The following is a 14580-nucleotide window of genomic DNA, read 5'->3' on the forward strand; positions in this document are numbered from 1 at the left end:
CTGCTAAAATAAACAAAAGGCATTTGCCAAAAAACTTCTTGGCTTGCAACTTGGCTTGTACCTAGTCTTTAGGACAGACTCCAGGTACCTGGAACCTAGATGTACAGAAGACCCTCCACAACGGGAGGAGGTGTCCATAGAAACGGGGCCTATTACTAGTCTTACTTTCACAAACTTGAGGAAAATGTGCAAAGGTGCCTTAATTCTGTGAAGCTGTCTGATTCTCAGGCCAACCCTGTGCACCTTATGAAGGAAGAATACTTTACAGGGAAGTGAGGGGGGAGGGAAGTACCACACCTATGTTACCTGGTGGTTGCTTCTCTTCTCCTTCAGTTGCCAAAGAAAGCAATATTAACATTTCAAATCCTTTGAAGAAGATATCTGCCTGTCCTTGGGAGCCACTTCCTTGATCCCTTTAGCTATGTGAAGCTATTTGAGCAATATTGGTGCAGGAAGAAGCAGTGGATTCTCGACCAGGCAATGCCACGCTATGCAGCATGTTAAATTGCCTCTGGATCAAGAGATTTGAAGAGTCTTGCTGCTGCCAGGAGCTTGCTTATGTGCCTTTCCTCTGTGATGCCAGCTTCTTGAAGGCAAGTTTGTGACAGAGAAGGCACTTTACTCAGTGTGTTGAATCCTGCTTCTGTGAGCAGTCTGGAATACATAGGTAGGCCAATGGAAATCAGCCAGTCAGATACAGAGGTGATAAGTCCTGGGGATACAGGTTTTCGGCAAATTTCAGTGAGGCCTCCACTTGGAATCTGGATAGTAAAGGGGAAAAGAAAAGAAAACAACCCTTAATGTTAAACACAACTTCTTGGTTTACAGCGAATCTTCTTTTGTTTTTAATTCCAAAGTGGTAGAATTTCATAGCAGATGTTTCAACTTCTCTCACGTCACATCTGCCAGGGTGAGAGCAGTCCATATTACCCATAGCCTGGGTTGACAGGCTAAGATCACTTGGCACAGGAGCAACAGCAAGAATTTTGGTGGGGCAGATGCAGTGGGTGGTATCCAGCTGCTTGGGTGACTCTCATGTGCCATTCTGATTTAGTCCAAGACCAGTAAAAAATACCCAGTGACAAGAGTTTCCAGGGTCATCCATTTAAATTTCTCAGTAAGGCAAGAGAATACCAATTTTGCCTATTACCTCCCCAAAGTTCCCTCATACAAAGCCATGAAAGCTTTTGATGGTTTCCCCCTCCTGCTTTTGCTATGGAGGAGTGGACAGAAACACAGTTTCAGAAACGAAAAAGGACTGTAAAACCTTTCAGATTTCAATGCAGAAGCATTTAACACATGATACCCTTAGTCAGCAAGTTTCTGCTACCATTGCTTGCAGTCTCCTTAAACTTGGAAGACTATTATTCAGTCAACAGAAGGCTACCTGCTCTCCTTTCAACCAACTGTCCTCCTTCAGGACAGGGGGAGGTACCTCCTGCCCCTGTGGTACCCCTACCTACGTTGTACCTGCTGGGTGAACACTGGGAAGGCTTCTGTAGCAGGACTCTGGAGGTATCTCCCTTTACCAGCAGTCAGTCCTTTTTAAAAGGCTTTTCATAAATAAGAAAATTGGGTTTGTGGAAATACTCACTGCCATACGATGCTGCTTCCTCAGCTGCTTTACCCGGATTTGGTCCATGTTTGTGGCAACATCCTTTTCAGGCTGGTCTAATTCTTCAGAGTACCTCTGTACCAGAGCCTCAGGAATGCCACAGCGGCCATGCTGAATAATCCCAGCCAGACAAAAAGGTGAGACAATGGATCAAAGACAAATCTATGCAGACCAATCAATGCAAACACAAAGAGAAGTGCAGGATGGGAGCAAGGAGCTTTCCTGGAGACTCCGTGAAAACTGAAAAAGCAATCCCTAAAGGAATGACTGGATCTTAAGATTCCTTCCTTACCCCCCAAAAGTCCTAATCACTATGCATTAAGATTTTCTTGGAAGTATAAACTCAAATCATGGCTTCCTTCTTTGGCTCTAATTCCCCTTATTAGCAGAGAAAGAGACTGCTCCCATGTCCAGTGCCACCAAGGTACTAGTGGCCTGAAAAGATGAAGGGTCAGAGTAAGACTGGGATTTCTCAGTTTCCCCCACAACACAGGAGTTACTTTAGGTGTAAGGCCTGATAGTAACAACAAACAGTTAGAGAACTGTCATGCCACAATGACTTATGGTTTATCTAGGCTGGTTACTCACAAAAATACAAAAGACAGAACAAATGAAAGGCTATCCCTTGGAATGGTAGTAGATTAAAAGCACTGAAGCTATGTCCTCTCCACTTACCTTGTCAGAGTATGGTTCTTCAGTAAGATCAATGTCTTCAGACTGCAACTTGTTTTCTATTACCATTTCCAGATCCATTGCCCGGCTACAAGAGACTTTCCTTGCTGCAGCAGGACCTAGCTTTATCACGTGCTGCTGAACACTAGCAGTCTCTGGGAGCTCCGACAGCCAGGGTGGCAGTGGGCTAGGGGGGGTACTGGGATCCTGTTCAGAAGATGTCCTGTGGACAGGTACTCCGTGACAATCAATGGGAGCGGATGAGCTGGTCTTTTTTACTGGCAAAGACGGTGCTTCTAGACTGGAGTGGTTCCCACTTGCGGTCATGGGAGGGTGATATAATCCATTAGAAAGGCGTTCTCGGCATTTTTTGGCAGGGACAGGTGGCGGCTGAGAAGGATTTTTTGGTTGCATTCTGATCTCATTTGTGCCTTTTTGCTCAGCTTCTAGACCTCCCTTGAGGACTGGAGCATAATCAGCCCGTGCAAGGTCAAGAAAGCCTTTATTTTTTATTTCCAGAGGTGTCCTTGTTGCAGGATGTGTCCCTAAGGCAGGCTGAGCTTTGCAGTTTTTCAAGGGAAACGGAGGCTTTCCACCTGCAGTCTCTATTTCAGAGCAGTCCAACACCTTAGCCCTTCCCTTCTGAGAACCAGCAGCTCCTTTACCCTGTTTAGGCATCAAGTCATCTACCGTACAGCCGCCTCCATGAGACTGAAGCAGCAGGGCAGAGCCAGTTGCCTTTGTTGCTATATCCAGTGAATCCTGAGGAAAAGAACCTACTTTCTTGCTAGCGTCCTGTAGGTCTGTATTGGATTCTCCCTGGAGATCATCCAGCGAGTGAGATCTTGGCCACGGATCCACCCCTTGGGGGCCATCCAGAGTTTCATAGCTCCTACAGACAGCCACCGGTAAACTTCTACGGTTCTTCAGGCCCGTGGCAGCCGGGGGTATGACAGAGCTCTTCAGAGCACGATGCGCACAACCCAAGCGGCTTTCCTTTTCCCCTTGCTGTAGAGTTTCTATTGACTTGGTCAGTGGGAGCGTAGGATAGTTTGATAGCTGGTTTCTGCTGAAGTCCTTAAAGCTGTGCTCACTTGCGGATTTTGAGGGCAGAAGACAGCTCCTTCGAGTTTTGCCTAGAACCGAATAAATCACAATCTGCCATTAAAAACACGCCAAACAGCTCTGCAGTGTCAATAACTGATCACTCCTACATGCCTCTGAAGCAAAATGATTTCCTCTTTTTGGAAACTAACTGGTACCAAGGACTTTAAGCACATTTAAGCATATGTAAGTATTATTTAAGTATATGAGTAGGTAAGCTTCAGCTTTATTAATGAAGAAATATAATCATCTAAGGAAAATACATTTAAAATACTTAATATCCTTCCTACTCTCCAATTTGCTGAGATTTGAGGTTTAATTCACATAAATCTTTTTCAGCATAGAAATAACCTACAGTTAGAACTGATATCCCACACCCATTATAGGAACTGGATGAACTGGTTTGACTCCACGCAGAACTAATTCTAAAGACACACCATTTTTCCTACTTTTCTAATTTGTTTAGAATATCAATAATTATGTTTACCTTCTAATGAAGTTTACTAGATTGCTCAGGAAAGCTTTACATTTTTTCCCTTTAAAAAAAGGGATCCTCTTTATTCATTTTAATGACAAAGTTTGCAAATAGTGTTATTTAATCTTTTAAATTAGGAGCAAACCATTTGCAAAGGCACACCAGAGAGCAAAAAAGTGTTGGAAGGCTGGTGTTGCACCAGTTCCTTTTGCAAAGTTACGTGTAGGGACAGCAGAGTTTAATGGCAAATGGTCTTATACTATGAAACGGCAAAGTGGTTCAAAAGGGAGTTCCAAGTGTGACTAATCTTAGCATTATGCTCATGTCACAGTGTTTTATTGAAGTGGAAGGTCTTAGAGATCTGATGTTTTATTATAACCACTTAAGACGAGATGACATGAATCAATATGAACCACATGTTCTTTGTAAGCTTTAGTGTATAAGCGCTATGAGATACGCGCCGCTGATTTTAAACAGTGAAGTCCATCAAATCTGCCTGACAGAAAAACTCGGATCAAAGGGACTGAGGTCATTAACGTATTCATTAGTATGAAATACAAGGTCATTTCTCAAATACTGCATAGATCTTTCAGAATTACTTTTTAACAAGACAGAAATAAATTGGTCTCAATGCAGGCGACCTCTCAGAATGACAGCACACCCTGGAATTATTGTTTTCTGGGTGACAGGGACACTTCCCACGTACAGTGAGCTTTCTAAAATCAGAATAGATAGATAAGATAGAGTGAGCTTGAAACTTCTCTCACAGAGAAAAAAAACCCTAGAACAGATTAACAGATTAGGCTAACTGGTATCAAAAGTCTGTAATACATCAGTGATGAATAGTTGCCAATTAAAGCAACAGTTACTTTCAGCGTTCTGAGTTTTGCTAACTTGGTTGCAACTAAAGGAAACTGGTGTACTTTTAGTTTCTTATAGAGCCTGCCTTCAAAGCTTTATCCTGAAAGAAGCTCAGTGCTTGGCTTTTGAATAATACATGCTGCCTGCTTTGAATATGAATGAAATAACCTGTTTAATCTAAAAGAGAAATAGCTGCCTTTCCTTCTCTTGCCTCTTTTGCTGCTCAAGGAGTTTAAAAAAATAAGTATCAGAAAACTAGCAAAGAAAACAGGTTACATTTAAAGGGAAATAAAGAGGGCATACCCCTCTAAAAAAATCTGCTTGTGTTTACTGATATGCCAGCAAGGTAATTCTGTGTAAACCCCAGGTGTGCCTGCCAGGATGAATGGCAGCATACAGGAACTCCTTTATCAGAAGCTGTACACAGCTCAACTGAAGCTAAATACTGCTATTTCCCCAAAATGCTAATAAAACACATAGCACATTAAGTTGGCTCCCTTGCTTCTACCTTGAGTTCAGAGAGCTCAGAGAAGTAGCAGAAAGATTGCCTGCACCTTTCCAGGGAGCTGGGCCACCGCCTTCTGAAAATAACTTAGAACCACATTAAAAAGACATGTGTAAGAAATGTTATGTGCATTTTTTAGTGCCTTCAGGCACTAATGTCAATATGTAATGGGTATGGAAAGGAGTGTTCTCTCTTCATTATTCATACTTTCTAGTATGTGCCTGACTTGTGCAGTAATTCACCATATTGTCTGGAGCTTGCTGTGACAGCTTACATAACAAAAATCCATGTACCTTCTTTTCAATCTGAAATATTGATCAGGGGTTACACTGGTTTTAGGAAAGTGCAGGATCCTCAACACTGAAAGAAAAGTTGTGAGAAATGCTAGTACCGTGGAATATAAGCTCTTACTGAGGCCTTAAGGGTATCTGGCAAACAGCATTTAATTTTTAGTAATGGGATATGCCTGTGTAAAGCCAGTAGCCTGGGAACAGGAAAAAAGAAGGAATGGGAAATAGGAAAAGGAAGAACAACACAAGGAGAAAAACAAGAAATGAAGACATTTTGGAGAGTAATATCAAAACTTCAGTTCACTCCAGTCCCACTTTGTGTAACATGACAGAAGAGGAGACAATGGGAGAAAGTTAAAGAAAAAAAATGTCTACAAAATATGTAACCAGGGATGCCATCTTTATGCTCTCTGCTTCAAAATGGTTTGAAAAAGAAGCACTGGGTTCAATGTTACTGGTCTGTACAAAGGACAGGGCTACAGAACGTCATTTCTCTTACACAGAGTTAAGTCAAGAGCAGTAGTAAGAGGGAAGCTGTGATTTCCTTTTTTCTAGCTAGTGATGTTTAAACCACATTTTTTAATGTTAGCATGTTTTATAACAATTCATTTTGACAATTCCCTGGTCCAGTTAAGCAGTCGAATGCCTTTCAGAAACATCTCCGATCCGAATGTGTGCAGGAGGACGCTGGGTAAAATCTCAGCTAACAAAGGTGGTCCTGCACAAACCGAACAGGAAGTTTATATATAGTTTCCAGGTTCAGTTCAAGCTGGAGGCATACTTCAATTCTTTTGTTTAATGTCATGGTGCAGTTTTTGTTAGATGAAGCACTGCCCACCTTATGATATTTTTTGTTACAGAATGGAAAGAAACTTCACCTGCCTCAGAAGAGCAGAGGTAATATTGGGACATGTTTCCAGAAGTACCACAGCTACAGCAACAAATTTTCAGTGTTTCTCTTAGTACTTTTTTCTGTGTGGAAAATCACCCTTGGAAATTTAAAACTCAAATCCAGACACAGAATGCCTTCAGTAGCCTGTCCATATCCCAGATTTTAACAGCTTCATCTTGGCACTGCTTTCTGTGGCTGTGTTTTGTGTGCATTTCAAACAGCTCTGTTGACACAACAAAGACAAGGGCACGGTAGACAATCCCAGCCTCATTGCTTGCCTTACTGATTACAAACCAGCAGAAATGCACATTACGAGAGGCGATGTGGCCACCTGTTCTGTGGCTTCCTTTTCTGACTAATTAGCACTAAATGCTTCAGTGCTTAGCATGCCCACTCAGCACTAGGGAAATCTGGGCTTTGGTTTCTGAAAAAATCAGAGAACACCCATATCCCGCTGAGTAAGCCCTGGTTTGCCTGCCTCTTCTGGTTTGTGTATTGCCTGTGCAATTCTGGTCTTTTCACCACCACCACCACCCCTTAAAAAAGCTATACAGCACAAGAAGAAAAAGAAGGCAGGCACGATCAGGGACATGAATGACATATTAGGAATGTTCATCAGGCTTTTCCAGACTAGAAGAGAGGTGATTTGGGAGAGAGTATGACAGAAATCTGTACATAGACACTCTTAGGTACGGATGTTCTGAAGAAGGCCAGGGATGTTCATAAAGAGAAACAGTTTCATGAAAATGGATGAATGCCAGGAAACAGTACCCAATTTTTGAATTCCTTAAGTCACTAAATGATTCATTCCCCAAGAGTACCCTGGGAAGCATCAAATATGCTTGCTCTGTTCCTAGCTATCTGCTTTTGGCCAGTCCTGTGAGAACTGGATTTCTGACACAGTTTCCAAGTGTGTCTCACAGACAGAGGATGCTTGCCCACAGAACAAGCCCAGTAACTGCACTGCTGTCTGAAGCCTGAAGGACAGCTTGCTCTCTCTGCCTTGTTTCAAACCAAGGACTGGACTATATGGACTAATGGTCTGATGATGGATGGTTACTCTCTGCTATTATGTTCTTCCTCACAGTGAATAGGTCACAGACTGTATTTTCCTTGCTCTCTGTAAACTGGAATAAAATCAGAATGCTGTTGTAAGTGCATTGTACTTCTGAGAATAACTAAGTGCATTGTACTTATGAGAATACCTATGAGAATACCCAAATATTTCTGCAGTAGATCCCAGAGAAGTACCTATAAAATATACAGCTGTACCCCTGCCATATTATGTAGAAAACCACTTTCTAGCCAAAGTGTAAGAGCAGCTCTGAAATCTTGAACTGATGCCAAGAGGTCCAATATCAGCCCAAAAAAGAACACTATACTAGTCATAAAAATATTATGTGTAACCATTCCCCAGAAAATCTGAAGACCAGTTTCCTCTCAGAATGCATTTCCCCTTTATGAAGGGCAAGCAGTTGATTCTTGCTGATGTGCACATTGCAACATTTATACTAGACAAATGATTATCCTTATTTTAACAGATGTGAATCCGATGTATTTTGAAAACAATATGTGTATAAACAACTATGGTCCATGAACTTTGCAGAAAAGGTGGAACACATTTCAGATTAACGAGCCTTGACACAATCTCTGAATGAATCCTTACCAAATGTTCTTTCCATAACAGTTTCAAAGCAAGCACTAAATGCATTCATCAGCAGAAATGCAGCAAGCCATAAATGAAAAGCAATATAAAAATCATCAGTGGTATTTCACGTTCTGCAAAACTCAGATAGAAGTATTAGTTTGAATGTAATAGTAAGTATCTAAGCAGACAGGCAATGACAATTGCTTTCTAAAGGTTTTATTATATTGTTAAAATAAGGAAAATGTACAGGCAGCAATTTAACTTCGGCGCTATGGCTATCATTATGATGGCACTTAGAGGTAAAAAGGAGAGAAAATTGTCACATATGCCATATATTTAGTTATGATTATGTTTGAGCATGCCTACTGTATGGGGATTCATATTCAAGAAAAAAATCCTCTCTGCTTTCAGGAATTTAGTATATTACCAATTTCAGGCCTTCAGCTTCAAAGCAAATTGCAATTTTCTTCAATAAATGGTTATTTCTGAGTGGCAGACTGACAGAAAATACACATACTAAGAGAAAGATCTTTAGCTTATATTTTAAAATCCAAAAACGGCCACTACAAGGGGCACACGGTACCTCTGTTTAGCCTGTTCTTGGTTTCCAGTTTATACTGGATGTTAGCGATGAAGCCAGGCAGTCTCAGGCCAGGCTGGGGCTCAAATGCTTGGAGTGATAATGCCAAACTCAAACCAATTTTAATTTTTCACCCCTAATGACAAGTTTGCACCATCCTTCAAGTACAGCACGCTCAGTCAGCACAACCACCTGGCTTCTTCAGAACAGAGTAATCTCTATTACCAGCTGCCTTGGTAATTTTTCAGCGCATCACCTATCATTGATGCAAGACAAGGTAATGGGAATTGACATCACAAGCATTTTTTACCCACAGTTTATTTCCTTGCCAACTTCTCAATTAATTCAACTTGCTAGTGTTCATACACTAAAACCTCCTAAATCTCTGCAGCTGGCTTCTGATCAGAGGAGAATGCAATGTGCAACCTAAGCAAACACAAAAATACAGTCTAAAAACAGAGAACATTTTTTCTACACAGTTTTTTTGATGGGTTTAGAAGAAATCCTCCTAATCTCAGTGGAGTTCAGTGACTTCTCCATTGCCAGTCAGACATGGGCTGTTGGAAGCCTCGTGTGGTATGGCTGCATGAGAACATGACAGGGAGTGGAGAGAAGGCAGTGAAGGACAGTGAGAGCACCGGCTGCCTTAGGATCACAAAAGAAAGATGATTTGTGATGTGATCTGTTTCCTACTGATGCAAATAAATAAATTAGAAACAGCAGCAATGAAAACCAATGGCTCATTCCAAAAGGAAAAGAGGCAGTCAGAGCAAAGGAGAAAGGTGAGTATGAAGTAGCTTGAGTTAGGTAGGGGCAGGAACAAAAAGTGTATGAAGATATCTACTGATAAAAGTCTGCAGGGGTTAGAAGGCTCGTTGCTGTCACCATTACCATTCTCCAGGTTTTCGCTGCTTTCGTAGCAGCCAGAATCCCGAGGAGAGCATCCAGCCAGGCCTTGGCCTTCAATGAGAAGTTTCTCCTGAGAACCCGACTGGTCGCTGTTACCTAGTGGGTGAGAGAGTACAGTGAAAAACAGGCAAACAGGAAGTCTGGCTGAACTCTTCAACCTTCCGTTTCCAACACCGTTATCTCCCCTGTTGTATTAATTGTATCAGGTAAGTGTTTCAGAAAAGAGCAAGCATTAGGAACAGCCATGGCAAGTGTTGGTAACACTCATCCTGTTCAGTAAAAGATTAGGCAACAGCCTCAGCAGGAGTGTGAGAGCAGTGTGGCTCATAATGAAAGCGGAATGGACCACACACGTGCCTCAGCTGCCTTGGAGCCAAGTCCTGCAACTTACAACCATGGAAATTTATGTAAAATGATGGTGGTAAAGGTCTTACTAAGACATAAAAAAACCCCAACACCCAAAAGAGAAGCAAAAAGCACTTAAAAGAACCAAATCAGGAAAAAAAGAATAAAATCCTAACCCTGACTTATGTTTAGAAGGGACGGAGAGAAAGGATCAGGAGTGGGTCTGGCAAAGACAGATACCGTCCCCTAATGAAGGGGAAGAGACGAGGGAGCAACTAGTGGTAAAAATTCCTTCCTTCCTTGGTCTGTGCAAAGAGGCAACACTTGAGTGTGGTCCTTCCAGGCTGCACAGGCTGGATTCCAGGAATTTACCCAGAATGTTTGGTCAGAAATTTCATTTTGTAAAGAAACTAAATCTGGCACTGAAGATACAGAAAAGCTTCAGGATGCAAGGCTACAGTTTATGCTCTGTTTTTTCCCCTGCAATAAAATGTCAGAAATGGCTATTCTGATTCCTATTCTCAGCACATGCAAGGTAATTACGGGGTGGAACTAAGTGTTGCTGCCCCTCCCAGGTTCCAGCTGTCCGGTCCCCACTTCTCTTTCTCCTCATCACCCCGAGCTGGAATTTATACTTTCCAACCACCACATCACATAGTTGTTCAAGCTTTCAAACCAAAATTGAAGGGCCATAAAAAAACTACTACTTCAGGGAAGTGAGTATGCTAAATAGGTCTGCAAATAATGAGGAGAAGCTCCTATTAGATGATGAAAAGCTACTCTGATATAAATTAAAAGAATGCAATTTTGCAACTGGAGTTTTATTGAAGGATAGGGGAGAATGGAGAAAGTGTGGATGCCTCTTCTGGTAACAAACAGGAAAGCTACACACATCAGTGAAAGCTCAGGCCACACAGCATGGTCTAGAGATACTAATCACACAGAATTAAGCACTGTACATTCAATAAGCAGCTGTTTAAATTGCTGCTATGGCAGTTTAAGCTAAAATTTAGGATTTTGCACAGAAGAGCTGAGAAGGCCCTCACACAACTCCATTCCACTGTTCCTGGTCGGGGGGTTACCAAACTTCTGATGACACTTTGGGACAAAAGGGACATTCAGCACAGTCTTGAGCCGCTGCACCTCGATACTGAGCACATAGGAAATCCTGTTTCAAGCTACACTGGCTTTTCAAATGATTCTACTCTACCCTGACTCCTGCACGGAGAATACACCCCCGCTTCCTCCCGTGCAGTACAGCCACCACTGAATTTGACTGCCACGACTTGCTCTGCTTCCCCTCATCCTGGAAGCCGCTTGCCCGAGACCATCTGCGCAACAGGCGGAACTGCACTGCTGCCCCTCAGACAGCCGGGCCACGGTCTCTGCGCTCGACTGCACTGGGATTTGCTCCCTTTGAAAACCACTGTGTTGTCACCTGTACAACCTGGAACTACCTGCACAATCCTGCAATTCACAGCCCAAGAATCATGTGCATGTGCAGGTTTAATTCACACTACCCGTCTCCACAGACCTCTGGGCTTTGATCTTTTTCCTACCCTTGATAACCTCAATCACTTTCCTATTCTCCATGGCTCAGCTTCTTATTTTGAGTAGGTTATCTCAGGATTTATTCCTGAACATCAGTATTCTAAAGGGTATGCGTTGTACACTTGACATCACTTGAGTAATTTGGGTAGCAGGGCTTATATGAACAAAAGAATTTTGGCAGAACAAATCCAAGTCTTAAGTCACTCCTCAAAAATCTGCATGTCGTTACACAGAATTACCCTGGAAATAATTACATTAGGGGAAAAAAATCAGCATCTTGGAAATGGTTTTCTGCTTTAAGGGGTTTGCAAGGTTTTTGGCAGAGCTCTAATAAAACTGAAACCCTCAAGCATCCCACGTACTATCATACTCCTGTAGAAGTTCCACTGCTGTGAGGAGAACAGCTCTGTGCTCAGGATCTCGGATGTTCAGTTCATCCAAATCCTCCTCTTCTAAAAGCTTAAAGGTATCCAGATCCTCATAACCATTGAATAGAAAAGTGGGCATGTGTTCCTGCATAAAAGGGAGAAAAAAGAACTGTAAGACAACATATTTATTCAACTTGTTTTTTCAATTAACATACTAGAAGAGCCGTTTTCATGACCAGTAAAAACCCAGCAGTTTAGCAAATGCAAACCACTGTATAACAAAAAAATCATAGGATTATAATATTGCTCAGAGTTCAGGGAGGTGGCTGTGCCAGAACTAGGAGGCTGCACGTGTTTTTGTGTTTGGAATGCACTGTATTAAATGGCCCGGGTACCATGCCACCAGGATGCACACTAAGGCACAGCTCTGCATGAAGGGAGAAGTAAAAAGATGAACGACAGGGACATCAGTTCATCCCAAGCTCTTCTGAACAGAAACATGGTGGAAAAAAAAAGCCTTCCTCTTTAAGACAGGGTAACTATTGTTATTTTACACTTTTTGAAATCTGTTAGCTAATAGCGACTCTGCAACGATTTACAGTCTCCCAGAGCATGAAACTTGCAGCCTGCAGCACTTCATCAGGCCTGACAGGCAGTTCTGCCTGGCCTCAGCTATTTTCACTCTGCAGCTAAGACCTGATTCTGCTAAATGGGGTCACGATCCTTAGGATTATGAATCTGGTGTGCAGCTTTCAAAACTAACAGCTCCAACCATGTGCCCTCCTTCTCACAAGTAAAACTGAAGCATCAGCAGAAAGAGAGGATTTGGACCTTTAAGTTGATGCGATCCAAGAGATCCTCAACTGACTTGGGCTGGGGGGGTCTGCTTTTCCGGCGTCTCCGCGTGGGCCGCTTCGGCTTCTCTTCCTCTTCATTTAACACGTCCACATAGATAAATTTGAAAGTGCCAACTTTGTTGTTCAGCAGGCCCATCCAAGTGCCCATGGGGGGTTTGCTGATTATATCAATGATGTCACCTTTCTGCAGACCAAAGAAGCAAGAAAGCCTTTTAGGCATGCTTTCTGATGGGATATTCAAGCAAACACAGCCTCTTCCTCTTGATTTTCATGTACACAGAAAGGACAACAAAGCCCTTGTGAAAATGACTGCTTATACTGGTTTTACAAATGGAGGAAAAGGGAACTCAGTGGCATGCCTAAGACCGCAGAGGAAGTCAGCAGCAGAACCCAGAATGGGCCCTGACTGTCCAGGTTCAGCAACCCACTTACAGCCCAGTAGCGCATCACAGCTGTTTTGCACTAATGTCTCTGCCTTGTGTGAGTACCTGAAGCTGGTGCCAATAAGAACATGCTAGGTGCAGAGAGGCACAATTTCACATGGGATGCCCTGAGGAAAGGAGGCAGCATGCAGAAGGAACTGTGCAACACTCCTGCTTTTCCTAATGTGCTCCTGACCATAACAAAGAAATGGATGCACAACTGGTTTTGTACCCTTAAAAGATTACCTTATGTACATCTGCTTTAATAGGAATCAGCTGCTCTCAGAATTTTAAGTAATGAATATAAGGAGGCAGAATGTTTGAATTGAATACTGCACAAGTAAAATAATAAAAGCAGAATCCAGAAAAGTTAAGGGGGGGGGTGTGTGTGTGTGTGTGGCAACTTGCAGTCAGCAAAGTAATTCAGTATTAGCTCAAGTCAAGGTATATTAACTGAAATGCCTTTAAGAGACACTACATGTAGGCACCTCTACATTTCTTCCAAGGATTTTGAAAATTTTCCCATTGATGGATTGATGCATTGTGGCAAAGTATTTTTCCAATCTCTTAAACAAAATCCTTGCAAAATGGAAATGAGTTTATGCCACATTCTGATTTTTCCAGAAACTAGAGAGGCAAGTGTCTTTCCCTGGATGAAGAGAAATACTAATATGTACTTATGTTATATAACATTTTTGCTCTAATTCAAGCAAATCTTAAATGAATCAGCATAGGACAGGATAAAGGGCTTCAAAAACACAGGCAAACTCTTTAAAAGTCTAAGAATTGTACAGTTCTTGCAAAGAGCTCTTAGTTAAGAAATCTGCCAAAATAAATGGTTGGCCCCTTAGAAACCAGATAAAGTTGGTACCTTGAGCTTCAGAGAGTCTGTATCGTAAGGACTTGGAGTAAAATCAGTGTGAACCCTGGCTCTTCCACAGAAGGGTCCTCTGTAAGGAGGCTCTTCATCATCACCATCTTCTGATTTCACGCTCTCCCTGTTGCTGGTTGAGGAATCTGTTGTGCTCACTGTCTGACCACCTATGTGAGAGACACAGTACAGTCCACAAAAACAAGAATTGTTTGTGAAGAAGGTTCAGAAACAGAGGCAAGACAGAAAATGGGTCTTCTTGCCACAAAAAAGCTCCAAATCCTTAAATGCTGCTATTTCTTATATACACATGATGTGGGACTTCATCTACTTTGCACTCCTGTTTTCCCAAATTCAGGTCCTCAATATGTAACTGAGAAGCTGTTTTAACTAGCGTTTCATCTATGGTACATCACAGGAGATGTCATCTCTCCAGACAGTTTTGCAGATGATCTCCAGAACACATTTTCAGTTATTTAAAAATGGAGCTTTCTCTTCATTCCACTCCCACCCCCTGGCCCCTGGCCCCTTACTATGTTCTTGGCTTCTGTTGGTCACTGATTCATAGCAAGGCAAGTTCAAACCATCTGTGACCCATTTAATTTCTGTTTTGTC

General features: G+C 42.2%; 1 protein-coding gene across 2 annotated transcripts in view; it reads right to left on the reverse strand.

Moving 5' to 3' along the window:
- Positions 1-500: 500 nt before the first annotated feature.
- SASH1 (SAM and SH3 domain containing 1) overlaps positions 501-14580 on the reverse strand; it is a gene marked incomplete at both ends in the record, with an annotated part of 549489 nt that continues 535409 nt past the window's right edge. For both annotated transcript variants that reach the window (XM_084261985.1, XM_084261986.1), the window contains 7 exons: positions 501-761; positions 1595-1726; positions 2291-3423; positions 9534-9647; positions 11810-11960; positions 12647-12856; positions 13966-14135. In XM_084261985.1, the coding sequence (XP_084118111.1) occupies positions 501-761; positions 1595-1726; positions 2291-3423; positions 9534-9647; positions 11810-11960; positions 12647-12856; positions 13966-14135 (2171 nt within the window). The remainder of the gene's footprint in view (positions 762-1594; positions 1727-2290; positions 3424-9533; positions 9648-11809; positions 11961-12646; positions 12857-13965; positions 14136-14580) is intronic.

The sequence above is a fragment of the Gallinula chloropus genome, assembly GCF_964237585.1.
Source record: "Gallinula chloropus genome assembly, chromosome: 3".
Lineage (NCBI taxonomy): Eukaryota > Metazoa > Chordata > Aves > Gruiformes > Rallidae > Gallinula > Gallinula chloropus.